General features: G+C 44.9%; 1 protein-coding gene across 2 annotated transcripts in view; it reads right to left on the bottom strand.

Moving 5' to 3' along the window:
- Positions 1–23,303, bottom strand: part of ERCC6 (ERCC excision repair 6, chromatin remodeling factor) — a 90,224-nt gene extending 66,921 nt beyond the window's left edge. Inside the window, exons 1-4 of one of the 2 annotated variants that reach the window (XM_039481226.1) lie at positions 22,547–23,303; positions 13,255–13,375; positions 10,812–10,920; positions 7,019–7,751 (exon numbers count right to left, since the gene is read on the bottom strand). In XM_039481226.1, coding sequence (XP_039337160.1) covers positions 7,019–7,751; positions 10,812–10,920; positions 13,255–13,375; positions 22,547–22,968 — 1,385 coding nt within the window. In that variant the 5' untranslated portion in view covers positions 22,969–23,303. The remainder of the gene's footprint in view (positions 1–7,018; positions 7,752–10,811; positions 10,921–13,254; positions 13,376–22,546) is intronic. The other variant, XM_039481225.1, reaches the window with a different exon arrangement.
- Positions 23,304–27,483: the final 4,180 nt, after the last annotated feature.

Genomic DNA, 27,483 nt, shown 5'->3' with positions numbered 1-27,483 from the left:
ACTGATTACATCTTGCTTCACGGAATTAGGCCTCCTGCTTCCTCAAAGTAACCGTATGAAGAAAAGAAAGATCCCAGAACTATCACATACTTGATCTGTTTATTGCAAGAACACAAACTTCCATTTTGGAAATGGTCTCTTGATCTAGAAAGTCATAGCAGTACTACACCTCGCTAATTATCAGACTTCAACACCACAATACTTTCACTCTGATGCAGGACAATCCCTTCAACTCCCACTCCTCACAAAGTTTTACATTTAAGACTTGTTTTCTGCCTTACAAACACAGCACTTTACTCAGCATCTAGCCCTAAAGTACTGTTCTGTTAAGTACTCTTAAAGGATTTTTCCCTCCTTTCTCAGGAGGGAAATTTACTGAAATCTCATCCAGTCATTTGTATCCAAAACTAAAAACTGACATGGAACTAGACAGAAATGTTGTTATTTTCTCTCATTTACAAGGCATTCTTAATATGCTTCTTAATTCACTGTATTTTATTTTCTAGTAGCATTTCCCATAATGAAGATTACCTGGGGGTATCAACATAAAAATGTCAATGTGGACAGCTGCAGTTTAACAGCCACAATAACTGTAGCTATGAAATTTTTAAGAGATGGAATGTTTTGGTGGCAATTACAGTTATTGATATTTCTAAAATTCATTTAGGCTTTTATTGTAACTTTAGCAACTTAAAGAAATGTAGTCTATGATATGACTTTGCTAAGGATAAATTGTCACAATCTTAACATTATTAAAAAATCTGAATGAATTTAAACTGTGAATCATATTAAAACTTTCAATCAAAATAAATTACTCTTGATGAAAACACTGAATTAAAAATGATTTAATATTGACCTATTTTAATGGAAGAGTACAGCTTCATTCAATAAAGTAGTAAAAATTTTACTGATTAATACATTTATTAATACTTTAGCACAGCCTACAAAAAAGCCAGTCTTTGGCCCTATTGACATCGCTCAGATTAATCCCCTATTGAAATCCCCATACAGAAGAATTACATAACTAACATGTGGTTTTACTTTGAAAAGTGACATCATCTGATTCCATGCCTATTGTCTTATCAATTCCAGCTCTGGTCTCTCAATCTGGGATCTGAAAGTAAAACTAAGCTCTTTCTAGCCAAGGCATCCCCACCAACAATAAAGATTCTGCAATTGGAACTTGAGTTAATAATCATTTTCACCTAAGCTATCTTGGACCAACATATTCCCTAAAGACAGCTAGGCTTCACTTCTATTAGGAATGAATAGAGCAGGGGTCGGCAACCTTTCAGAAGTGGTGTGCCGAGTCTTCATTTATTCACTCTAATTTAAGGTTCTGCGTGCCAGTAATACATTTTAACATTTTAAAAGGTCTTTCTATAAGTCTATAATATATAACTAAACTATTGTTGCATGTAAAGTAAATAAGATTTTTTAAATGTTTAAGAAGCTTCATTTAAAATTAAATTAAAATACAGAGAACCCCAGACGAGTGGCCAGGACGTGGGCAGTGTGAGTGCCACTGAAAATCAGCTTGCGTGCCACCTTTGACACACGTGCCATAGGTTGCCTACCCCTGGAATAGAGGCAGTGGCTGTCAAGGTTACAGGGCTAGCTGAACTCCTGACACCTCTGATCTCTCTCAGTGCACCACCTCAGATGACAGGCCCTCAACCTTTACCTCCTTGGATTGGAATCTCATGATTCTCTTGCTCCTAGAGTCTTAGGTTAAAGCTTCCTGTGTACTAACTACAATTTCTCAGCAAGTCCAACTGGACTCAACACCTGCAAGTTTTCCCTTCAGGAGCTGTGACCAGTGTACAACAGAGTGACCAAGCAACTTTCTTAAAGTACGTTTAATCTTAACAGTAGGAACATAGAAAACAGAAGAGTAAAAGGATTTAAAAACAATAAAACAGTCTAAATAGGTGTCTATCTCACCTGATGCTTACCATCCCCCAGAAGGCCCAACTACTTCAGAACCCTGCTGCAAGGCCTGATTGTGTCATCCTGTTCCTCACATACAGTCCCTGACAACTGCTTCTCCCCCACCTCTCTAGAGAGAGCAAGGGCATGTCTATACAGAGTTAGTGCACAACAAGCCGTGGCGTAGTTTGCAGCAGGCTAGAGCACAGGGTGAACCCGGCTACCCAATACTAAAGGTTACATGGTGCGCTTTTTCCTACTGCTTTTCAGCAACTATCAGCCCTATGTCCTTCATAGTGGCCAATTTAAAGAGGACATCTTTACTAAGGGCATTTTTAGCCTCACTTCCTTTGAGAACAATGGGAAATGGCCATCATTCTCAAAGAGGGAAATTCATAGTGGAATTCTCTGTAGCAGAAGAAACTTTCAATTAAGAAAAATAATGGTAAAAATTACCATTAAGCTTAAAAAAAAAGGCTTCAAAGTAGCCTATACACAAGATTTCAATGAGTAAAGTATATTGGAAGGTTGAAACATTTGTCTTATTCCATTACCTACTACAGACCATCTAACCAGGAAAAAGAGTGGATGAGGCTTTTTTTAAACAACTAACAAAATCAGCCAAAGCACAGGACTTGGTGGTGATGGGGGACTTCAACTACCCAGACATCTGTTGGGAATATAACACAGTAGGGCACAGATTATCCAACAAGTTCTTGGAATGTATTGGAAACAATTTTTTATTTCAGAAGGTGGAGAAATCTACTATAGGAGAGGCTGTTACAGATTTTATTTTGACAAATAGGGGGGGAACTGGTTGAGAATTTGAAAGTGGAAGGCGGCTTGGGTGAAAGTGACCATGAAATGGAAGAGTTCTTGATTCTAGGGAATGGTAAAAGGGAACAAAGCACGATAAAGATAAAGGATTTCAAGAAGGCAGCTTTAGCAAACTCAAGGAGTTCGTAGGTAAGATCCCATGGGAAGCAAGTGTAAGGATAAAAACAGTTCATCAGAGTTGGCAATTTTTCAAGGAGCCATTTTTAAGGGCACAAGCAAACTATCCCACTACATAGGAAAGATAAGATGTACAACAAGAGACCACCCTGGCTTAACCAGGAGATCTTCAATGATCTGAAACTCAAGAGAGAGTGCTACAAAAAGTGGAAAGTAGGTCAAATTACAAAGGATAAATATAAACAAACAAGCATGTGGGATAAAATTAGAAAGGCCAAGGCAAACAAGAAGATTAAACTAGACAGAGACAGAAAGGATAAGAAAACGTTCTACAAACACGTTAGAAGCAAGAGGAAGACCAAAGACAGAGTAGGCCCGTTACTTGATGATGGGGGGGAAACAATAACAGAAAATGTGGAAATGGCAGTAGTGCTAAATGACTTTTGTTTCAGTTTTCACCAAAAATTTTAGTAGCAATTGGACGTCTAACATAGTGAATGCCAGTGAAAATGAGGTGGGATATGAGGCTAAAACAGGGAAAACACAAATTAAAAATTACATAGACAAGTTAGATGTCTTCAAATCACCAGGGTCTGATTAAATACATCCTAGACTACTCAAGGAGCTGACTGAGGAGATATCTGAGCCATTAGCGATTATCTTCAAAAAGTTGTGGAAGATGGGAGAGATTGCAGAGGACTGGAAAATGGCAAATACAGTGCGCCAATACATAAAAATGAGAATAAGCACAACCCAGGGAATTATAGACCAGTCAGCTTAACTTCAGTACTCAGAAAAATAATGGAGCAAATAACTAAGCAATTGATTTGAAAACACCTAGAAGATAATAAGGTGATAAGTAAGTCAATGTGTATTTGTCAAGAACAAATTGTGTCAAACCAATCTAATAGCTTTCTTCGACAGCCTTGTGGATGGAGAAGTAGTAGATGTGGTATATCTTGACTTTAGTAAGGCTTTTGATCCTGTCTTGCATGATCTTCTTATAAACAAACTATGGAAATACAACCTAGATGGAGCTACTATAAGGTGGTCGCATAACTGGTTGGAAAACCATTCTCTGAAAGTAGTTATCAGTGGTTCACAGTCAAGCTGGAAGGGCATATCAAGTGGGGTCCTGCAGGGATTGGTCTTGGGTACAGTTCTGTTCAATATTTTCACCAATGATTTAGATAATGGCATAGAGAGTACACTTATAAAGTTTGTGGACAATACCAAACTGAGAGGGGTTGCAAGTGCTTTGGAGGACAGGATTAAAATTCAAAATGATCTGGACAAACTGGAGAAATGGTCTAAAGTAAATAGGATAAAATTCAGTAAGGACAAATGCAAAGTACTCCACTTAGGAACGAACAATCAGTCACATACATACAAAATGGGAAATGACTGCCTAGGAAGGAGTACTGCAGAAGGGATCTGGGGGTCATAGTAGATCACAAGCTAAATTGACTCAACAGAGTAACACTATTGCAATAAAAGCAAACATCATTCTGGGATGTATTAGCAGGAGTATTGTAAGCAAGACACGAGATACGGGTTGATACAGCCTCAACAGGAGTATTGTGTCTAGTTCTGGGCACCACATTTCAGGAAAGATGTGGACAAATTGGAGAAAGTTCAGAGGAGAGCAACAAACATGACTAAAGGGCTAGAAAACATGACCAATGAAGAAAGATTGAAAGAATTGGGTTTGTTTTGTTTAGAGAAGAGAAAATTGAGGGAGGACATGATAATAGTTTTTAAGTAAATAAAAGGTTGTTACAAGAGGGAAGGAGAAAAACGGTTCTTGTTAACCTCCGAGGATAGGAAAAGAAGTAATGGGCTTAAATTGCAGCAAGTGAGGTTTAGGTTGGACATTAGGAAAAACTTCCTATCAGGGTAGTTAAGCACTGAAATAAATTGCCTAGGGAGTTTCTGGAATCTCCATCATTGGAGGTTTTTAAGAGCAGTTAGACAATCACCTGTCAGGGATGGTCTAGATCAGTGTTTCCCAAAGTGTGGTACGCATACCCCTGGTGGTACGTGAAAGGGCTTCACCCTGGCTGGCAAGGGGCTGGTAGCGGGCTCAGCCAGGCTGGCGGCCGGGACCCCAGGTAGCAAGGGGCCCACAGTGGGCTAAGCAGGGCTGGCAGATAGAACCCCAGACCCGCGGCGAGCTGAGCAGCTCAGCCCGCTGCCGGCCGGGGGTCCCATTCACTGGTCCCGCTCAGCCTGCTGCCGGACAGGGGTCCCATTCACTGGTCCCGCTCAGCCTGCTGCCAGCCAGGGGTCCCCGTTCACCCAGGCCGGCACCGGGCGGCTGGGACCCCGAGTGGCAAGGGCCGGCAGCAGGCTGCGCGGGGCCGGCATCCGGGATCCAAGACCCCGTCCACCGGTCCCGCTCAGCCTGCTGCCAGCTGGGGGTGCCGTTTACCCAGGCCAGCAGCGGGCTGAGCGGGGCCAGCGGTCGGGACCCCGGGTGGCAAGGGGCTGGCAGTGGCCTGAGAGGGACCTCCCCCCAAAAATTATCTTCATCAGAGAAGGGGTACGCCGGTAAGACAAATGTCTCAAAAGGGACATGCAAGTGTTGCAAGTTTGGGAAACACTGGTCTAGATAATATTTACTCCAGTCTTGAGCACAGGGGACTGGGCTAGATGACCTCTCAAGGTCCCTTCCAGTTTTATAATTCTATGATTAAGATTATTCAGGTCCAAAAAAGGGTGATCTGACACAGGGTGCTACATTTCTTAAAGGATCAATTAATTTTAACTCAAACTAATTGAACAATTTACTTGTAAATTCTCAGAAAATTAATTCTGTACTCAAAGAGCAAGTGCTATAAGTCTGGGAAAGAGACCCTATTCTTCTGACATAACAAAATGGTTGAATCGTGCTTAATGTGCAAAATTCAACTCAACCTTACTACAGAATCACAACCAGCATTTCCATAACAATTCTGGTGTTTATACATGAGCCAGAATAGAATCCAGTTTCCTATCTCAAACGTGTGCTGATTTAACAGAATTCAAGCGCCCTCTGCTCCTCATCCCCTGACAACCCCTCCCAGGACCCCCGCTCCTAACTCCCCCCCCCCCAGGATTCCACCCCCTTATTCAAGCCCCCCGCTCCCTGTCCTGACTGCCCTCCTGACCCCTATCCACATCCCCGCCCCCTGACAGTCCCACCAGGACTCCCACTCCCAACCCTCCCTGTTCCACATCCCCGACCATCCCCTCAGAACCTCTACCCCATCCAACCGCCCCCTTACCAGCAGCAGGAGCTCACAGCTGTGACACGCGACCAGAACCAGCTGCGCTCCCCACGCTGCCCAGCGGGAGCAATGGGCCAGAGCGCAGCTGCGTGGGAGCGGGGGCAGTGGAGGAGGGGCCGGGGACTAGGCTCCCCGGCCGGGAGCTCAGGGGCCGGGCAGGACAGTTTGCTCACGTCTGGTCTAAAACTAACTTTTAGTGCGAATGGGAACTCTCCTACATCAGAACTTCCTGTTGAAAGGCCTCCAAACACTCAGACTATATAAAAATATTACTGTACAAAACTACCACTAATTAAGAGTTAATTCCTCTTGGGCAGCAGAATCAATGGGTTATAGCAGAAGACTAGGACTCCGAACTCCTAGCTTTTATTCTCTGGTCTATCAGCGATTGTGCGCGCAAGACACTGGGCAAGTTACAATCTCCTCGTACTTGAGTATTCTTATCTGTACAATAGGAGGAATGATACTTGCACATCTCTGTAAAGCATACAAGATCCTTTACGAAGTGCTACAGAAGTAAACAGAATTATTATTTAGTAATACCACACAATCCCCCAAACTGCCTTATTTTTCATGTATTGATTTTTGGCCACACTGAAAAACAATGAAGTAGAAATTGTTTATTTCACAACGCAGGCTCTTTAACAGCAGGAAATCAGACACTGAGGTCCTTATAATTATAGAATATTCCCAATATCATAACAGCCTTTTAGAAGTCTGCATGTGGATATTTTTATTGGCTCAGTCTATGTTTAATTTTACAACCTCCTCCCTTCAGCTGAATTCTTGAAAGTATATTTCAGCCATTGTGTGTGTGTGTGTGATATCACCTATAAAAGTTACTAACAAAGCCTTCTTGGACTAACCTTAGCCTTTGTTTATAGTAATCTTCATCTCCATCATCTCTGCATCTCTTTACTCTACGATTTCCTACTGTATTCTCTTCCTCTTCCTCAGAGCTTGGGAAGAAGTCTTCATCCTCCTCAGCTTCTTCCTTAAGGTTTCTCTTCCCTGAATGTTTTCTTCCTCCTGGCAAAGTCTTCAGTTCATAATCAGAATTATCATCAGCATGAAAAAATGCTGCCTCGTCCTCCTCTTCTGTATTAAAAAGCTCCTCATCAGGCATATATTCTGACTCTTCACTGTCATCCCCGTCTTCACCTCTCAGCTTCTCCTTGACCTCAGGAAGTCTCTTTTCCTTGGGAATTCCTATCTTAAATTGGATCTGAAGAGCATGATTCTGAAGTTTCTTCATGTGCTTTTTCAGGCGCTTGTCTGTTTTTGAGAGGGTTCTAGTTTTGCCCCTCTTTCCCTTTATGACTAATGCGGGAGTTGCACACTGAATGTTCTTGGCCTGTGTTTTATTCTTTGCTCCCTTCTTAAGGCCTGACCTCTTTCTTTCAGATGACAGCTTAGCTTGATCTGCCAAATACTTTTCAAAATCAGATGCTTCATTTAGCATTAACCTGCGTGGCTTCTTTTCTATCTTCTGGGGGACCTTAGTTCCAAAAGGGGTCATCTGGCCAGTACGAATGAGTTCCTCCCATTCTGTTTCCTGGATTGGCATGAGCATACTGCCAAGAGACGATGGACCAGGCTCTGCAAAGAGACTCAGAACATTAATTTCTTATCTGCAGACTCATTAATGTGCTCTAAGTAATATCCCACAGTTCAAATAGGTAAGTAGGTTTGTTTTAACCTTTTAATTTATTCATTTTAACCTTTAAATTTATGAATTTAAATTTATTCATTTTAATAATATATAAAGCATCAATCCTGAAACTAGTACTGTTCCTCATACATTGTACAGAATAAACCAAAATTGCATCCAACTAATTCAATGGTTAGAGAAAACAGCCATACAAACTAAACTGGAGGTAAAAAGAGAAAAAAGTGTTCCAAAAAGGAAAAGAATGAAATAGAGAGGCAAAATGGTCAGATAACACTTTACATGTACAGTATATAGCACCTTTTATGCCAAAGTGTTTCTCAAACTATACACACAGTGCAATCACTTCACCCACCACTGAAATGCAGCCATTTCTAACATGAAGAATATCTGCAAAGATAATCAGAAATTAAGTCAATATCCACATCATCAATCTCCAAGCATTAACCCACTGCCGTCACAACACTCAGTACCACTAACACTCTAACGTCCTCTCCGACATACTGACTTTCCACAAGTCAAAAGACTGAAAATCCCACACACCACTTTAACTTTGATCTTTCAACACTACAATTAATAATTTAATGGCTATTATACTCAAACTTGTAGTCTTAGCATTTCTTCACACCATACATCAGAGAAGGGACACAAAGGTGATTATACACTCAAAGTTTCTTACCTTATCAAATACCCTATCAAACAACTACTATAGATCACTGCCATCTACTTTCTGATTATGACTTAAAAAAATAGCAACTACACAGAACAGAAAACAAAACTGCACAAAAATTACTCAACTGTTCATACACCACACTCACTGGTCTATATGTATATGCATTCGCAACATGATGCATAACAAAAAGTTGGCAGGTACACTAAGGGACTGATGCAGTATCTGAAACCACTTTAACTCATGTTTTAAAAACAGTGGTTATCAAGATGCTGGTATCTCTAAACTCCATTTCTTCGATTCAGTGCCCAATTCAAGTCCTTGCCAGAATTTCCCAGATACTCACCCTGCATCCACAAGGTCATTTCCTCCAGATTCCTCTTTATTAATGTTTCTTGATGAGACAACAATTAAATATCTCCACAATACAACTCTTCCTCAGCCTTCCCACCAGAAAGACAGAAATTACAGTTCCAATCCTGTAAGGTACTTAAGGGTACACCTGGATCAGATTGTAGGACTGGGGCCCCGACACTGAACCAGCACAGTAGTTAAGCTTGTGCTTAACTTTAAGCATGAGTAGTCCCACTAAATTCAGTGAGATTACAAATGTACCTAACTACATTTCTGTATCAGGACCAATGTTAGTAAATGCCAAATACAGAATTTAGTTAATCTGTGTAGTCGATTTTTTTTTTAAATCGTACCATCTTCCAAAATGATTCAATTGAACACTTACTTATCCCACTCAAGGGGAAACTAATTTAAAATTTATGCCTAATTTTCAAAAAAAGCTATTAATTTAAATTATTACACCTCTACCTCGATATAACGCTATCCTTGGGAGCCAAAAAATCTTACTGTGTTATAGGTGAAACGGCGTTATATTGAACTTGCTTTGATCCACCAGAGTGCGCAGTCCCCCCCGGAGCACTATTTTACCATGTTATATCCGAATTTGTGTTATATCGGGTCGCATTATATCGAGATAGAGGTGTATGTTTCTTTTGCTACACATCCTGAGTGTGATGAGCAAGTGTAAAAGTAACTTGAGTTTAATGTTCTTTGAACAGATACGATTGCTCTTTAAGATCAACTATACTCTGCTACAGCTTTATGTTAACATGCAAACATATAAAAAAAAGTTATATCTAGGTATTTATAAGCTAATCACGATAGCATCAGAACACTATTTCCTTCTAAATATTTATTTACAGAAGACAAGGATTCAGTAATCACATATGTAGCTATTTCCGTAAACTCATTTACCAGATTAGGTAACTGTAAGCTTTCAGAAATAAGAACACAAATGGGATGTAAAGACTGCATCATGACTAAGCTACATTTCCTCGTACCAAATGCCAGAGTTTTAATGCACAGAGCGTAAAAGGAAGTATCTTATGGTGTATTTCTATTCATAAAAATGACGGTCAAAGTGGCACGTTCTTATTCCACAGATCTATTCCAACTCAAATCTACCACTTTTACTGTCAAAAATAAGTCTTTGCTGCTTTTTACTCCTGTATGACCTGCAGATCCAACACAGATATGAGTGAGAGAGCTGGAACCTATTCAACTAATGTGTCAGAACAGTATTATAAATTTCAGTGAGCTACCCCTGTGCAAGCTCACTGAAGTCTAATGGGGTTGCACAGATGTCAATGGGTACCTATTTTGGCCTTCAGAATTTTGATGACTAGTGATGATGTATAAGACAGAAAGATACCAGCCTGACTAAGAACTCATGCTGGGTTTGCAGAGGGCAGTAAGGGGGGGGACAAAAAAAAACCCCACATGATCAGTTAGATTTGATCTTGGAAACATTGAGACAATTATCATAGTATTCCATAAGAAACTGTTGTTCTCACACTGTGCAGCTCGTACAACAGATTTTTTTTTTTTAATTTCTAACAAGTGTTTCCTACCAAGATACGAAAACCAATTTTGTGAGTACTGATTGATGGCTGATTATAAAATGTAATTCAATCATTACGCTAGCTTTATCACATTAGCTGTGAAAAATGTTAAGATTTCCAATTTATTAAGCCCAATACTCTAATGTGCATCAGTCCTCCCTACTGAACTAAGTACAGATCTACTTTCAGTCTTTAAAAATCCCCATATGGATACTCAGAGATCTGCAATTCTGCAGGTGCAGAGAATTAAGTGTTCCTAAAATCACTCTTTGAAAACAAACCACTGAAATTTATTTACTCATGTTCACTGGCAAAGAACTTGGCAATGAGCTTCAAACAACAAAAGGCATTACACAGAAATGACAGAAATGCAAAAAAAGATTTGCAATGGCATTTTCCCTCACCTTCATCGTCCTGAAATTCAACATCATTTGTTCCAATGAGAGTCTCTGCTCCACCAAGAACTGCTTGGAGACGCTTTTGTTTTGCTTTAATCTTTTTTAACTGTTGTTCCTTGAATGACAATAGTGTACAAAATTTAAAACTCTTGGTAGCAGACTTGCTTTTCTTACAAACAACAAAGTTCAAGCTTTATTAATATGTTAAGTAGCAGGTTAGCATTTTGCTTCTGAAACAAGTTCAAATTTTGATATGGTTCCATGTGATAAAAATGCATGCGGAAGGTGTCATCCCAGCACCTGGTAGATACTTCTCTACATAATACATATACACATCCACACCCCCAGTTTGGCACAGTTCATCATGACTGGGGCACAAATTTTTAACAGTGCACTAATTCAGGTGTACATGCACAGCATATGCTTGCAAACACCAGATGGGCATGCACAAGTTAAGGTTGTGCATGCAAACAAATCTTATTTGCATCAGATACTTTCACATACACTTGGGTATGCATTTTTTAAACTTGGGTCTAGGATCCAGTGAAGAAAAGCCTCATATATAGCATATGAAATTCCACTAAGCATATATTTGAGCTCTGCTAATCCTTCACTTTCATATGTGCTAAATACAATCATAGAATTAAGTACAAATCTTCTCTCCAACACATTTGTTTTGAGATGTGCTGCCACAAAGAGACTGAAAGAACTCAAAAACCAGTCAATGTTCTTCTTCATGCATCAACAGGTATTATTACACCAAGTCAGCTCAAGAGAAGACAACTAATTTATCTGCAAAAAAACTAACACCACAGTGCTTGTAAAAATACAAAAGTGAGGGAATTCAAAATTATGAGTCCTGTAACAATCGTAGCTCACCACCATTTACACTTCTTTCACAATCTATTATCCACTTTTATTGTCCTCATAAGTGTTATAATGTGGCAAAGTTACGATACCTAAGGTGACCAAAAGGGCTATGGACTGTGTTATACAGGACGTCAGACTAGATAATCACAATAGTCCCTTCTGGGTTTGGAATCTATGATTTTCCTAATTTAAAAATAAACTCATCAAATTATTAAACACACACACAAAGCAGTACATGTTTTTATTACTTATAATCTTCGTTCTTTCTAAATCTTTTCCTCTCCCCCCAGAAGCGCATGATTTGAGGATCAAGTTTTAAATTTAGTAAAACTACCCTCAATGAGCTGTTTGTTTCCTTAAGAGTGTCATTTGCTGAAAATTCTCCAGTGCACCTGTGTGCAGTTACAAAAGATACTTACACAAGCACTGACAACCCTGCTGTCATAATACCCATAATATAAAACACCTGCCATATGTCAGCACTAAGATATTAAGAAGATAATTTCACATCTTATCTGTTTATAAGGCAACTAAAATTTCTGTCTCACTATCAAAAAAACGTTTGGCTTTCACCTACTAAGGATTTTTTTTTTAACTACCCAAAAAGGCAAAGTATTATTAAAAACATTGAAATCGCACAAGTGACAACACAAATAGGGTGCAACTTGTAATTTAGGGCCTGAATCAGCAATCATCATACACACGTAACTTCACTCATTTGACTAGTCTCTTAAGATCAATAAGACGACTCATAAGTTGCTCAGTTTTTTCTATACAGTGATTCAGTCTAAGACAGCGGTTCTCAAACTGTGGGTCAGACCCCAAAGTGGGTCAGGACCCCATTTTAATGGGGTCACCGGGGCTGGCTTAGACTTGCTGGGGCCTGGAGCCAAAGCCGAAGCCCAAGGGCTTCAGCCCTAGGTGGCAGGGCTCAGGTCACAGGCCTCCAGCCTGGGGCTGAAGCTCTTGGTCCTTGGCTTTGGCCACCCAGTCCAGAGAGGTGGGGCTTTGGTTTAGCCTCCCCATTCCAGGGAGGCAGGGCTTTGGCAGGCTCAGGCTTCAGTCCCCCTCCTGGGGTCCTGTAGTAATTTTTGTTGTCAGAAAGGGGTCATGGTGCAATAAAGTTTGAGAACCTCTGGTCTAAGTCTTCAGCAGTTTTAGAAATGGCTAATAAAGGACACCTCATTCAAGTTAGCTATTAACCTGCAACTGGCTGTTCATTAATTCATTTTCAGATAACATGGACACAAGTGTGGTGAAAAAGTCACATAACATTGGTAACACTCTGAAACACCACCATGAGGCCCTGCAGGAATTTAATTACAATCATTTATCCAAACAAGCTCTAGAACTATTATTTTAGAGACTGATCCAAAGCCCAAGTCAATGGAACAACTCCCACTGACTTCAGAGAGATTTGAATTAAGTTCTTATAACCTTTGGTAAAGAAAACCAAAAACTGTTAAAATGGTGAAGAAACTGCAAGTTTAGACTCTGACCCCTTATCAGGATCCTCAAGCGTGAAGCCTGACACAGGATCAGCGCCTTAAGCAATCCAAAGTTAATTTTTTCCAATCACCTTGTTATACTTTTGCCGTTTTACAGAGTCTAGTTTTCTGTTTATATCTTTGCTGTTGACAGCTTGAGGAGTAAGTTGCTCTATAATTGTATTGATCTGTTTCAGAGATGTCGTACAGGACCTGAAAAATAAAAAGATGTTCATTTAGTACTCAGTTGTAATAATGAGAAGAGTAAGTACATGACATTTTCAACTCAGATAGTTTAAACCTAAAAATTATAGCCAAGATTTTAACAAACAGAAGGCTAAAGTTGGATTTCTAAATAAGTATGCTGATTTTCTTGGCCTTTGAATTTTACAAAGGCTAGTTTTTAAAATGTTAAACAATTCTGTTCAAATACAAACAACCTATTGCAGTATTTGGAACTCAATAAATTACAACTCTGCTAATGAACGACTACCATGATGCAGAACCCTGCAGTGGGACTAGGATCCCACGGGTCCTGCAGGACCTGCTGCCATAATAGCAGGAGTGGGATTAAAGAACAGTTCCGTGCGGGGCTCTACCAGGAAGTGAAACTGGTCAACCTACTTTTATTATCCAAGGTAGAGAAGCGCAAGAAATAAGTCTAAGTGGTGAAAGAGTTGTTGTTTTTTTAAAATCTGGTTTAATAATCTATAGTAAGAAATTACATTGGTATGGGCATTTATTTTAAATCTTATTTTAACCTTAGTGTCCCTTTAATTTAACAGATAAAATTATTTTTGTATTGTGCTGTAAAATAATTTTAAGAAGGTACAGTACTACTGAACCTTTCATGCCTAGGCCATTATATTTATTCAAATTCTTATGTATAACCTGCCACTGCCTCACATAAAAGCCCAGATGGATAGTAACCAAAAAGTGTCACCATTTAATGACTGTTGCATGATCTGTCAAAATTGGGGGGGGGGAGGGGCCTCATCAATAGAACCGCAGCACAAAGAGCCTACTGTACTTAGTTTTACCTCTTATCTGTAGCAAGATAACATTTTTTTGAATATAAGGTACTGAGTTCTTTTCTCCATTGTGTACAACAACAATACATGATGTAACTGATACCTTTGGACCAACTGCAGAATGTGATAATACATTACCATTCAAATTAACAATCAGAAATGCCATGGAAAACATACCAGCCCAAACAAATAATGGTGGAGAGAGTGGACTTTTAAATATATGTTAAAGAAGCAAGCTTCTCTCTCTACCTATTCCTATTTTCACACTTGTAACTTGCTGTATGACTAGCCTGCCAGCTAGCTCATTTATATAACAATGCAAGACCGAGTGATATTTTTAGATGCTGATATTAGGCCAAACAGAAATCAAACCATCAGAGGCTGATGCAACAAACAGAGGTCTCTTTGGAATGTAATCAGAAATTACATGAACAAATGTGCAAACAGATGAAGAATGAGTCTCACACTGTTCAAGCCCTACTAGCTAAATAGCAAGGGGCCAGAAGAGTTTCTTTGAAGACAAAGTGGTCTCTGTTGAATGAAATGAGTGTTACAATGTGTTTTTAAAGGAGAATCATAATTCGCTGTTGCCATCTTCAGTACATGCAGCATATGCATTGTGAAAAGCCATGCTTTTCCCATCACATTTTCTGCTATTATTAGGTTTGGGGTGGAACGTACTAGTGAAAACATCTTCATGGATGTCTACTCCAACTAAATGTGCCCCTCCTCTGTCCACCCTTATGTGGGGGTCCTGTATCGGCCTCTGTCACATTTGCAAGTTCTAATGGTAGAATAAATACATCATCCTAATGCACAGCTTTGCATCTCAAAAGCGCTATGTAAATGTGAAATAGTCACAACCCATGTGACTGTGAGATGAACATCTGTAAATGAGGATAATGGCTAAGCACAGTGTAGTCTTTCCTATTCTCAGAACCAACACATCTTCAACCACATCTCCCTTTCCCTTCAACTCCAAAGTCATCAAGAAAGCAGTTAAAAATCATTGCTTTGAATTCGCCTCCTCCAAACCCATTCCCGCTCCCTTCTCATTTATTATTCTGGAGAAGTTATATGTTATACAGTTATATGTGTTACGTTATTCAGCAGTCAGACAAGATGATCACAATGATCCCTTTTGACCTTCGAACGTATTACTCTAATTTAGATTTCACCCTCCACTGCTCCACTGAGTTATCACGTATTCCTCACCAAGTCTCAGGGCTTTTACTCCATCCTCACTATCCCTGACTTCTCTGCTCTTTTTAAACACTTGAGATCATGCCTTCCCTTCTCATCACGTTGTCCTTCTATTGATTTTGCAACTGTCCTATCCCCTAGTTCTCTTCCTACTTTTTCGGCCATTCCGTCAGGATCTTTTTACAAATCTTCCTGCTTCCCTCTCCGATTTCTGGAGTCCTACAGTACTATAACCTTGGCCACTTCCGCTTCTCCTTCTATACCTTTTTCTTTGTGTGATCTCATCTGATCAAATAGCTTCAACTACTTTAGCTCTGACATTAATGCTGACAACTCAAACATATGCCTCTTACTCCTGACTTGTCTGAAGCCATCCAGTCACTCACTTCATCCTCTTTCTTTGACATCTCCTCCTGGATATCACTTGTGTCTTAAAAACTTAACTGGTTACAACTGAACTTTGTCTTTTTTCCAAAACTCTCTCCACTCCCTCTCTTCTGTTACTGTTGAACAAAGGGTGGATTTGATTTAAATCACTAGTCAGGAAGACTCAGTTTAATCATGGTTTTCTACATAAAAGTGCATTCTTGTTGGCTGTTATAATCTTAATACATAGTCTTCACAACTCAGAGATAGATGTAGGTTTCCTTTTTAGAAGGTACACATTATACATTTTTAAACAGTGATTTATTTTGAAAAACTTTTCAGATTAGTTTTACAGCTATATCAGAAAATGAATGATTGTTTTGTTATTTTATTTACCAAAGGTAATTGAAGCAGATATTTATGAAGTCATTGGGAGGTGAACTATCTCCAATTCAACAGGTTAATCATTAATATTTGGAGGATTTTCTTGCCATGCTGTATTAGGAGGAGAACATCACCGGACAGACATTTAAATTGTTTTATTTAACTAAAACAACGTTAAGTGTTCTGGATTTTTTTCTTCAACAGCAAACATATAATATTTTAACAAAACAAACATATGTCCCTGGCTTCTCACATTTATCTCCAGACTTCTTCTCCTTGTCCACATCTATTCCACCCCCAACAATCTTCTATTCATTGAACTTTTTGAAACTTTGTACTTTTAGAGGGAGGTAAGGGATTGATTCTGTGTACACAAATTTGCAGAGGGACAATAGAGTTGAGGTCTGTTATTTCTCACATCTATTATTTATGTATTTATTTTAAAACATTTTTGCTGTTAACAAGCACTTAACTGCTGGAGAGACAAATCCACAGTTTGAGAACTGCAAAACTAAGCATCTCTGATGGTATCTTCTAGACTAGGGGTGGGAAAACTTTCTGGGCCAAGGGCCACATCTGGGTGGGGAAACTGTATGCAGGGCTGGGGTGCAAGAGGGAGTGTGGGAGGGGGTGGGTGTGCAGGAAGGGGCTCAGGTCAAGGGATTGGGGCAGAGGAGGGGTGCGGGGTGTATAAGGGGGCTCAGGGAAGGGGGTTGGAGTGCAGGAGTGGTGCGAACTGCAGGAGGGGGCTCTGGGAAGGGGGTTGGGGTGAAGCGGGGGCCCTGGGCAGGGGGTTGGGGTGCACAGAGGTGCAGGGTCCAGCAGGGAGCTCAGGGCAGGGGGTTGGGGTGCGCGAGGGATGCGGGGTGTGGCAGGGGGCTCAGGGTAGGGAGCTGGAGTGCACTGTGCAGGCAGGGGGCTTAGGGCAGGGAGTTGGGGGGCAGGGTGCAGGAGGGGTTCGGGCTCCGGGGTGGCAGTGGCGCGCACTGAGGCCAAGGCAGGCTCCCTGCACACCTGCCCTGTTCCCGCGCCGCTCCAGGAAGAGCTACAGCCCCTGGGAGAGGGGGAGCGAAGGGCTCCGCGTGCGCTGCCCTTGCTGCACCTCCAGGTACCTCCCCCAAAGCTCCCATTGGTTGCGGTTCCCTGTTCCCGGGCAATAGGAGCTGTGGGGGGCGGTGTCTGGAGGCAAGGGCTCGGGGGCCGCAGGGACATTGGGCCGGCCGCTGCTGAGAGTGGCGCAGGGCCACAGAGGGCGGCGGGGGGGGGGGGGGGCAGCAATCCTGTGGGCTGGATCCAAAGCCCTGAGGGGCCGGATCCGGCCCACGGGCCATAGTTTGCCCACTCCTGTTCTAGACTGAGAACTGAGTCCCATTGGGTAGATAGAAAGATTAACCTAAATAATCTATACAGAAGCCCCTGGAACCTGATAAGATTGGATCCCTAACCCATGAACTATTGGAACTCATCTACAAAACTTTTCTTAAACATGGCATGAATATATTGTCTTATACCAGGGGTCTCAAACATGCCCAGGGCCGCCCAGAGGGGACAACCCCAAGAGAAGAGCGGAAGCTCCGCCTCCGCCCCTCTCCTGGAGCCTCGGCGCGCGCCTGAGCCCGCCCGATCTGAGCCGCGTGGGAGGGGCGGCTGGGAGCTCTGGGCTGGCGCTGCGCTCGGCGTGGAGCTCCCAGCCCCGCCTCACCCACGGCTCTGGCTCAGGCCTCGCCGGCCGGGCCGGGGGAGGAAGCGGGACCCGCCGGAGCCGGGCCGGGGGTGGGGAGAAGCGGGACCCGCCGGGCCGGGCCGGGGTGGGGAGGGAAGCGGGACCCGCCGGGACCGGGCAGCGGGGTGGGGAGGGCGGGACCCGCCGGGACCGGGCCGTGGGGAAGAGCGAGACCCGCCGGGCGGGCCGGGCCGGGTGGGGAAGGAAGCGAGACCCGCCGGGGCGGGCCGGGGAAGGAGCGAGACCCGCCGGGCCGGGATGGGAAGCGGGACCGGCCGGGGTGGGAAAGAGGGACCCGCCGCGGGACCCGCCCTAACTGCCCCAAAGACCCGCGGCGGGGACCCTCCCCGCCGCAGGTCTTGCACTTTGGCGGCGGGTCCCGGGCGGAATCCTCTGGGCAGCCCTGGAGCTCCCCAGTTACTTCCTGTCACCGCCAAACTCCTCACCCCGCCCCCTCCCGAGTTATTTTCTGTGCCTAAGCTCCCCGCGCGCTGCTCCCCAATGTTTGGGGCCGGGTCTCTCCCCTGGCCCCACCTGCCACCCCACGCACCTCCCCAGTGTCTCCCGGCCCCCACTTGCTGCCCCCTCACCGCCCGGGAGCCTGCCCGGGAGCTCACGCTGACTCCACTCCTCTGCTATGCCAGCTTCCGGCATCACCTGCTGCCGCAGGGTCCTAGAGCCCCCCTTCACTAGGGCCAGGACAGGCTGCCCTTCCCCTGCCCTTCTGCCCTAGTCCTGAGACAGAGACAGGGCAGGGGCGGGGCCTCATGGAAGGGGTGGATTGGGGGTGGGGCCAGGGGCAGCACGGGGGCGTGTCAGTGATGCGGCCCTCGGGCCAATGCACTACTCCTCATGCGGCCCTCGGGGTCATTTGAGTTTGAGACCCCTGTCTTATACTATAGAATTAGAATTTATAATCCCTATTACATTATAGCTCAAAGATATTTCATCATGGATCTTAATTAAACCTATCTTTAGATAGTTTTTCCCCTCAAAAAGCATTTTATTTAAATTGGATTTTTTTGATAAAAATCATTGATTTTTATCCACCCTGGTTGAACACAGCATCACACACTCTATAACTAAGGCCTGTAACCCACATATCATCTTTGACTCTTTCCTATACACAGCCCCATACATCTACTAGGCCAGGGGTAGGCAACCTATGGCACGCATGCCAAAGGAGGCACACAAGCTGATTTTCAGTGGCACTCACACTGCCCAGGTCCTGGCCACTGGTCCGGTGGGCTCTGCATTTTAATTTAATTTTAAATTAAGCTTCTTAAACATTTAAAAAACTTTATTTACTTTATATACAACAATAGTTTTGTTATATATTATAGACTTATAGAAAGAGACCTTCTACAAAATGTTAAAATGTATTACTGGCATGCAAAACCTTAAATTAGAGTGAATAAATGAAGACTTGGCACACCACTTCTGAAAGGTTGCTGACCCCTGCACTCCATCTCAAGAAATCTCTAAATTTCAAATAGGCCATCTCCAAATCTTGCTGCTGCTTCCTTCGTAACATCACTTAAATCCCCCTTTTTTCTCTGTCTACACAACTAGAACTCTCCTCGAGGCCCTGGTCACCTCCCACCTGTTTACAAGAACCTCATCCTATCTGACCTCCCTGATATCTGCATCACCCTCTTCTAGTCCATGCAAAAATGCAGCTACTAAGATTATCCTTGGGTTCTGTCATTCTGATCCTGTTATCTCACTATTTGAATCTGTCATTCACTCCTCTCCACCACCACACCAAGTTTAACATTTATTTTTTGACTTTCCAGGACCCTGACCAACTCTATCTCTCTCTGCTTACATGCATCTCTTCTCTCATTGTCCCTGACCCTTCCAGTCTGTCAGTGATACCAGACTTCATGTCCCATTTGCTTACTTTCTCCATAACCATCACCTCACTGTCTTGCAAGCATCTTCATACACATAAAACACTCTTTGTTAACTAGTCTGAAAAGACTACTCATCTTCCCTCATTTAAATCCCTCTTAAAGACCATTTCTTCTGTGACATGCACATGCAACTAAGAAAAAATAGTGGATCCCAAATTGAATGAGACATCAGTGTGATGCAATTGCAAAAAGGCTAATATTCTGGGGTGTTACTGGAGATGGTTACAGGAGATGGTTACTGTCCTGCTCTATTCAGCGTTAGTGAGGCCTCAGCTGGAGTAGTACTGTGTCCAGTTTTGGGCACCACCACACTTTAAGAAACATGGACATACTGGAGAGAGTCTTGAGAAGAGCAATAAAAATGATAAAAGGTTTAAAAAACCTGACTTAAGAGGAATGGGTAAAAAAAGTGGGCATGTTTAGTCTTAAGAAAAGAAGACTGAGGGGGGGACCTGATACAGTCTTCAAATATGTTAAGGACTGTTATAAAGACAATGATCAGTGGTTCTCCAGGTCCACTGAAGGTAAAACACGAAGTAATAGGCTTAATCTGCAGGAAGGAAGATTATGGTTAGATATTGGGAAAACTTTCTGACTATGAGGAAAGTTAAGCACTGGAATAGGCTTCCAAGGGAGGTTGTGGAATCCCCATCACTGGAGTTTTTAAGAACAGATTAAGCAAACACCTGTCAGGGGTGGTGTTGGTATACTAGGTCCTGCCACAGCACAGGGGGCTGGACCAGATGACCTAACGAATTCCTTCCAGCCCTACATTTCTATGAAAAGTTTATTCCCCATGCTGTGCACCAGCCTTGAAAGAGTAAATGCATTATCTTATTGATTTTGCCCCACTCTTCCTGTGTCAACCCCCGTGTACTCACTACCACCTTTTGCTCCATCACTGAAAGATTAGGGCCTAATTTCAGACAACTCTTATGCATCCTCTTAACTTCATGTATGAATAGATTCACTGATGTCAAAAGGATTAGTCAGGTGCATAAAGTTTTCTAAGCTCTTTGAGAGCTGTCTTGTACGTATTGTGACACACTGTAAAGAAACAATTCTCGGGCACTGTAAAACAACAATAATTCAAAAAGAGAGAAACTAAAGAATGAAGAGATTAAACAAGATGTCCAAGATCACACAGTAAGTCAATGGTTGAGTTGGACACTGTGAAGCAGAGCTAGGATTAAAGTTCAGGAGTTCATGCCTCTTAGGGTATGTCTACACTGACATGCATCCGACGAAGTGGGTATTCACCCACGAAAGCTCATGCTCCAATACGTCTGTTAATCTATAAGGTGCCACAGGACTCTTTGCTGCTTCTACACTACAGACCTTACAGCGGAACAGCTCTACCATTGTAGCTGCGTGGCTGTAAGGTCTCCTGTGTAGCGCTCTATACTGATGGGAAAGATCTCTTCTGCATAATTAAACCATCCCCAAAGACTGGCGGTAGCTACATTGGCAGGAGATCCTGCCAACACAGCGCTGTCCACTACAGCACTTTTGTTGATGAAACTTATGTTGGTCAGGGTTTGTTTTTTTCCCCACACCTCTGACTGACAAAAGTTTGACCAACAAAAGTGCTAATGTATACAAAGCTTTAGTCCCATTCCTCTAGACCAGTGGTTCTCAAAGCCGGTCTGCTGCTTGTTCAGGAAAAGCCCATGGAGGGCCAGGCCGGTTTGTTTACCTACCGCATCAGCAGGTTTGGCTGCTCCAGGCCAATGGGGGCTGCAGGAAGGGCGGCCAACACATCCCTCGGCCCGCGTCGCTTCCCGCAGCCCCTCTGGCCGGGAGCTGCGATCAGCCGAACCTGCGGATGCGGCAGGTAAACAAACTAGCCCGGCCCGCCGGGGGCTTTCCCTGAACAAGCGGCAGACCGGCTTTGAGAATCACTGCTCTAGACCTTACTGATTATATACTTTAGCTTTTGGTTTTTACAGGGCGGATTTCCTGAATATTGTTACAAGAGCTTGTGACAAGATGCTTTGTTCTGTGATCCACCAGTTATGGGATCATACAGACCATATGAAACACATAACATGGTGCTGTTTTTACAGGGTCACTTCTCCAAGCATAACTCCACTTAGGGCAGGTCTACACTTGGGGGGGGGGGGGGGTCGATCTAAGGTACGCAACTTCAGCTACGTGAATAGCATAGCTGAAGTCGAAGTACCTTAGATCGAATTACTTACCGTCCTCATGGCGCGGGATCGACGTCCGCGGCTCCCCATGTTGACTCCGCTACCGCCGTTCGCGTTGGTGGAGTTCCGGAGTCGACAGGAGCGCGTTCGGGATCGATATATCGCGTCTAGATGAGATGTGATATATCGATCCCCGAGAAATTGATTGCTACCCGCCGATCCGGCCGGTAGTGAAGACATACCCTTAGATTTACACCTTGCAATACACTGCATGGGACAATCGTACACTGGCTGGTCAGAAAAGGGATATGATACTTGGTGGGAGGCAGTATGGGCTAGTGGACAAGACACCAGATTCGAAATCAGGAAACCGGGGTTCTATTCCCTTATTCTGCCCCTGATTAGGTAGATGACCTCAGGTAAGTCATTTACCATATACCTGTATGTGCTTCGTGTTCTCCACCTGTATAATGGAAATAAGGATTCAACTAATCAACTGTTTTGATATCTTATGGGGAAGTGAGCGATACATAATCATTTCCATCTCTTACTTCTATGATTCAACAAATTTTTATTACTGGATACCACGTGTTTAAAAGTAGTAAACGTACCTTAAATCGTCCAGCACCGATTGGTATTCTGCCTCTGCATTGGCTAAGTTTGTCGCCTTGTTGGCGTCATTGATTGCATTGTCTACCTGCTGGAGGACTCCTTGCTCCAGCACATCCTGGTCGTACACGTCGACCCCCAGACCTTTCAGCTCAGCAATCTGGGCACTGGGCGCCACGGACTGGATCTGCTGCCTGTCAATGTGTAACAGCGGCTGTCCCGCCCGGGGCGGCTCCCGCGAAGGAACCCCGGAGGCGCCGCAGGGGCCATTCTCGGAGGCCGGAGCTCCAGGGCTGCCCTCCAGGTCACTGTCACACGGGCCCGTCCCCGCTTCCCCAGCGCTGCTCGGACCCGGACCGCTCGCAGCGGCCCCAGGGCCCCGCTCGTGGGACCCGCCCGGCGGGCGGCCTGTCTCCGTGGGCATCCCCGGCGCGAGCCCGGCCCCGCGGGGCGATGGGCCCAGGCGGGCGGGCCGGGGCCGAGCTCTCGCAGGCAGGGCGCCAGGGCAGGGCAGGCTGGGGAGCCGCGCCCCGAGTCCGGGGTGTCCGGCCCCGTCAGCTCCGCCGGCCCCGGGCGCCGAGACTCTCTCACCTCAGCGCGAGGAATTCGCCGCGACCGGGCTGGCACACTGCGCATGTGGCGCATGCGTAGAAACAACCGTTCCCCTGCACGCACCCGGCGCATAGAGAGTGCGCAAGGCGCCACTACCTCGCCCTCCTCCCTCCCTCTCGCCTGAGCAGGAGACAAGAGCGTATGTGCTGCCTTCCCTTGGCTCTCCTGGAGCGTGGGTAGGGCTGCGCATGCGCCTTTCCCAGGCTCACTGTAAGTCCCTAGTAGGATGATGTGCCCCGTGCCACGTTTTCGATCTGGGTGTCTGCTCCTTCCTCCACCGCCACGGGTACCCCAGCATGGACAGCTAGGCGGAAGGTGGATTTTCCGTCCCAGAGAAAATGTTGAGATTTTCAACTAAAATTAATCGAGGATCGGGACCAAAGAGCCAAAATTAAAAAAACAAAAAGTATGAGATGAAATTCCCCTCCGAAAATGAGTAGCAGGGCAGTGGAAATGTTTTGTTTCCATTTCAAGCCTTTAAAACAGTTTTACATATAAACATCTTTTAGATAAACACCTTGTATGGCTCCTTTTTGCGGTCGCCCAGAGTGCTCCACATGTTATATATGTTGCTGCCGCTCGGAGGACACCTGCCGACTGCACAAACAGCAGGCTGCAGGAGGGGAAGGAATTGTAGACCAAGAAACCTAGGGCAAAAGCCTGCTCTTGCAAAAAGTGCCACAGGGTCTTTGTTGGCCACTTGGAGCAGTGACAGAATTGCTTCTAAGGGTTATTTGAGACAGAGGCACCATGCATGGAACTCAGCAGTTTGGGTCTACACTAGAATGTTAGATCGGCTTACCTACATCGATCAGCACTATGAAAAAACTGTCATGCCCTGTGCAGTGTAATTAAACTGACCTCCACCCTGGTGTAGACACTGCATGGCCAACAGAAGAATCCTTCCATCGACCTAGCTACTGCCTCTTGGGGAGGTGGATTTACTACAGCGACAGAAGAACCTCTTCCATCACTGTAGACAGTGTGGATGCTACAGTGGCGCAGCTGCTGCTGTGCCACTGTAGCATTCCTAGTATAGCGGTACCCTCAGTGTATCTATTTCAGAAAGATAAAGGGTTGAGGAGGACTTCGTAATAGCCTGGGACTTGGCAAATCTGTTTCAGCTCCCATCTCCGCCACAGACTCCCTGTGTGACCTAGGGCAAATCCCTTAGTCTGACTGTGCCCCTATTCCCCACCTGTACAATGGAATAATAGTGCTGGCCTACTGCAGGGATGTTGTGAGGATAAATACAGTAAAGATTGGGCATTTCTCAGATACTACAGTGATGAGGCTATCTTAGATAGATGGTTTTGAACCTTTGACTCTAGAGAGTTTGTGTATTTCAAGCCAGCTTAGACTGTAGAGTTGTTCCCTTGTAGAACAGATTTTTCTCTGCCATGCTGCACGTGGTTTTGTAGGGGAAAATGTGTGCGTGTTTTGAGACTAGCTGCAGATTTTAAAAAATAGGTTGTTTTAAACCATTTTATTGATCAGTGAGGATAATGGAAAATAAAGTAAATATAACAAGGTAACAATATCTCATCTATTCCCACGCCCGCTGATGCGGTGTGGGGGGGGAAGGATAAAGGGGGCAATTGCCCAGGAGCCTGGATGATTTAAAAGGGCCTGGGGCAGCCCTTGGCTGTCACCGCCAGCAGCGCAGCGGGGCTAAGGCAGGCTTCCTGCTTGTCCTCACTCCGCTGCTGCGCACCATGTCCCTGCAGCACCTGGGGAGGGGGTCTCCGCACGCTGCCCCCACCCCGAGCGCTGACTACACAGCTCCCATTGGCCAGGAACTGCAGCCAATAGGAGCTGCAGGGGTGGTGCCTGCAGGCAGTGGCGCGCGGAGACCTCATGGGTCCCCACCTAGGAGCTGCTGCCAGGGGGGTATGCCAGTCACTTTCGGGAGCCACCCAAGGTAAGTGCCAACCCCCTGACTCCCTCTTTCACCCCAACCCCCTGCCCCAGTGTAGAGTCCGCACCCAAACCAGGGCCACCCGGGGGGGGGGGCAAGTGGGGCAATTTGCCCCAGGCCCTGGGCCCTGCAGGGGCCACCATGAGAGTTTTTCAGGACCCCTGGAGCAGGGTCCTTCACTCACTCTGGGGGCCCCAGATAACTCTCGCGGGGCCCGGGCCCCCGGAGCATCTTCCGCAGCAATTCGGCAGCAGGGGGTCCTTCCGCTCCGGGATCCGCCACCGAAGTGCCCCGAAGACCCGCGGCGGGGGGGTCCTTCAGCCCCGGGACCCGTCACCGAAGTGCCGGGTCTTCGGCGGCAATTCGGCGGCAGGGCCCCCCCGCCGCCGAAGACCCCAGGCCCCCTGAATCCTCTGGGCGACCCTGACCCATACTGTCTCCTAGAGCCTGCACTCTGCACCCCCTCCTGCACCCAAACGCCCTCCCAGAGCCCACACCCCGCACCCACTCTCACACCCCAACCCCCTGCCTCAGCCTGGTAAAAGTGAGTGAGGGTGGGGGAGAGCCAGCGACCGAGGGAGCGGGGGATGGAGTGAGCAGGGGACAGGGTCTTGGAGAAGGGACGGGACAGAGGCATGGACTCAGGGTCGGGGCAAAGGTATTTGGGTTTGCGCAATTAGACAGTGGGCAACCCTACTAAGTGAGCATGTGGAAGCCCTGACCGTGCCAGCAGCTCTCTGGTCACCAGCCAGCCAGCGCAAGCGCAGCACCGCCCAAATGTCAGGCGGACCATGTCCACGTGGGCACGGCTTGTGCATGCATGGGGGCCCATTGACTGTTCTGCCCTGGGGCCTGGAATTGCAGTCAGTGGGCCTGCCTGTTCCACAGTTTGCTTCAGTGAAGTGCCACAGACACAGGAAGAAATTATCTCTAATAATAAGGACACATTTATAGTGCACACTTTATTTCAAATCACTTTACTGATTGGACAGGCTGCATACAGAACATTTTGTTCACTATTAGAGAGATGTGTGGTAGGTGGATAGCAGAGTTAAAGCAATTAACTTGTTTGCATATGGCTACTAATCCTCTGTTTTACTATTCATGCTAGCCAAGGATAATGTCTTTCATCTTCATGCCTCTCACCCTGTCTCCACTAATGGAGTTCTAACAGGGCGATCAGCTGTCAAACCCTTCTCCACTTGATCCTATCCAAGAGCTGCTTCTTTCTGCTCCCGCCAGCTCTCACGCAGATGTGAATCTATGTATGCCCCACATCCTCACTCTTGCAGCCCCCAACTCAGCCTTGGAAATATATAGATTGCAACAATCTCTCAGTGCAATTTACCTGACAGCCCTTTTCAGTGTTGTCTCTATGGCATGACCACAGAGCCCACGGGGCTGCAGTTAACAAGAGAGTAGTTTAAGTGAGCTCTAGTGATGCCCCAAGCATTTAAAACATTGGTGTGATTCTTTTGCCTAATCTATAGTATTTCTCACATGCCCACTACTGTGGTCTTTCTGTACCAGACATATTATTAAGAGTTTCAGTGCATTTGTTCATCAAGGACCAGCAGTTGTTACATAGAGATATTTTTATCTTCTCCCATCTCCTCCTCATAGTCACATGGCCATGAGAAATGATACTGAGTTTTCTTTAACTCTCATTAGGGGAAGGCTTTTGTGACTAGCTCTGAAAATGATGAGGATTGAGCTTATTCTGATCAACAACCAATGGTGCAGAGAACACTTCCCACCACCTGCCCCCAGAAGTCTCAAGACTGCCTGGCTTCTAGCCCTTTAAGGACCATAAATACACCTCTACCCTGATATAACGCGACCCAATATAACATGAATTTGGATATAACATGGGAAAGCAGTGCTCGGGGGAGGAGGGGGGAGGAGTGTGCACTCCGGTGGATCAAAGCAAGTTCGCTATAACACGGTTTCACCTATAACACGGTAAGATTTTTTGGCTCCCAAGGACAGCGTTATATCGAGGTAGAGGTGTATTAGCACCTTGAGATATATCCAAAATTGGCTGAGGTATCAGGGCAGGGTGTATAGCATCTGTGTGATGTACACTTGCCTGTCTTTCTTGCTCAGAAGATTGGCTACTAATGCAAATATCTTTGCTCACTGGCTAGGATGAAGGTGCTTACTTTTAACCTATGTTGCCATCTGGTGCCCACACACATGTCTGCCCGACATGTGGCAGAACATTCCGTGCCCGTATTGGCCTTACCAGCCATTTGCGGACGCACCGTGGACAGCTCACAACCTGATAGATGTTAAGGTCTTCTTCGAAAACGATGGACGAACATCATCATCATACAAGGAATGAAGCTTTTTAATAATTGCTACAACAAATCTAAAGGGTGGAGCACACAGCCTTTGTGCAGAGTGAGA

This window comes from Mauremys reevesii, linkage group 7 (assembly GCF_016161935.1).
Source record: "Mauremys reevesii isolate NIE-2019 linkage group 7, ASM1616193v1, whole genome shotgun sequence".
Classification (NCBI taxonomy): domain Eukaryota; kingdom Metazoa; phylum Chordata; order Testudines; family Geoemydidae; genus Mauremys; species Mauremys reevesii.
The sequence above is the reverse complement of the archived record's forward strand: the minus strand, read 5'-3'. Positions and strand labels throughout refer to the sequence as shown.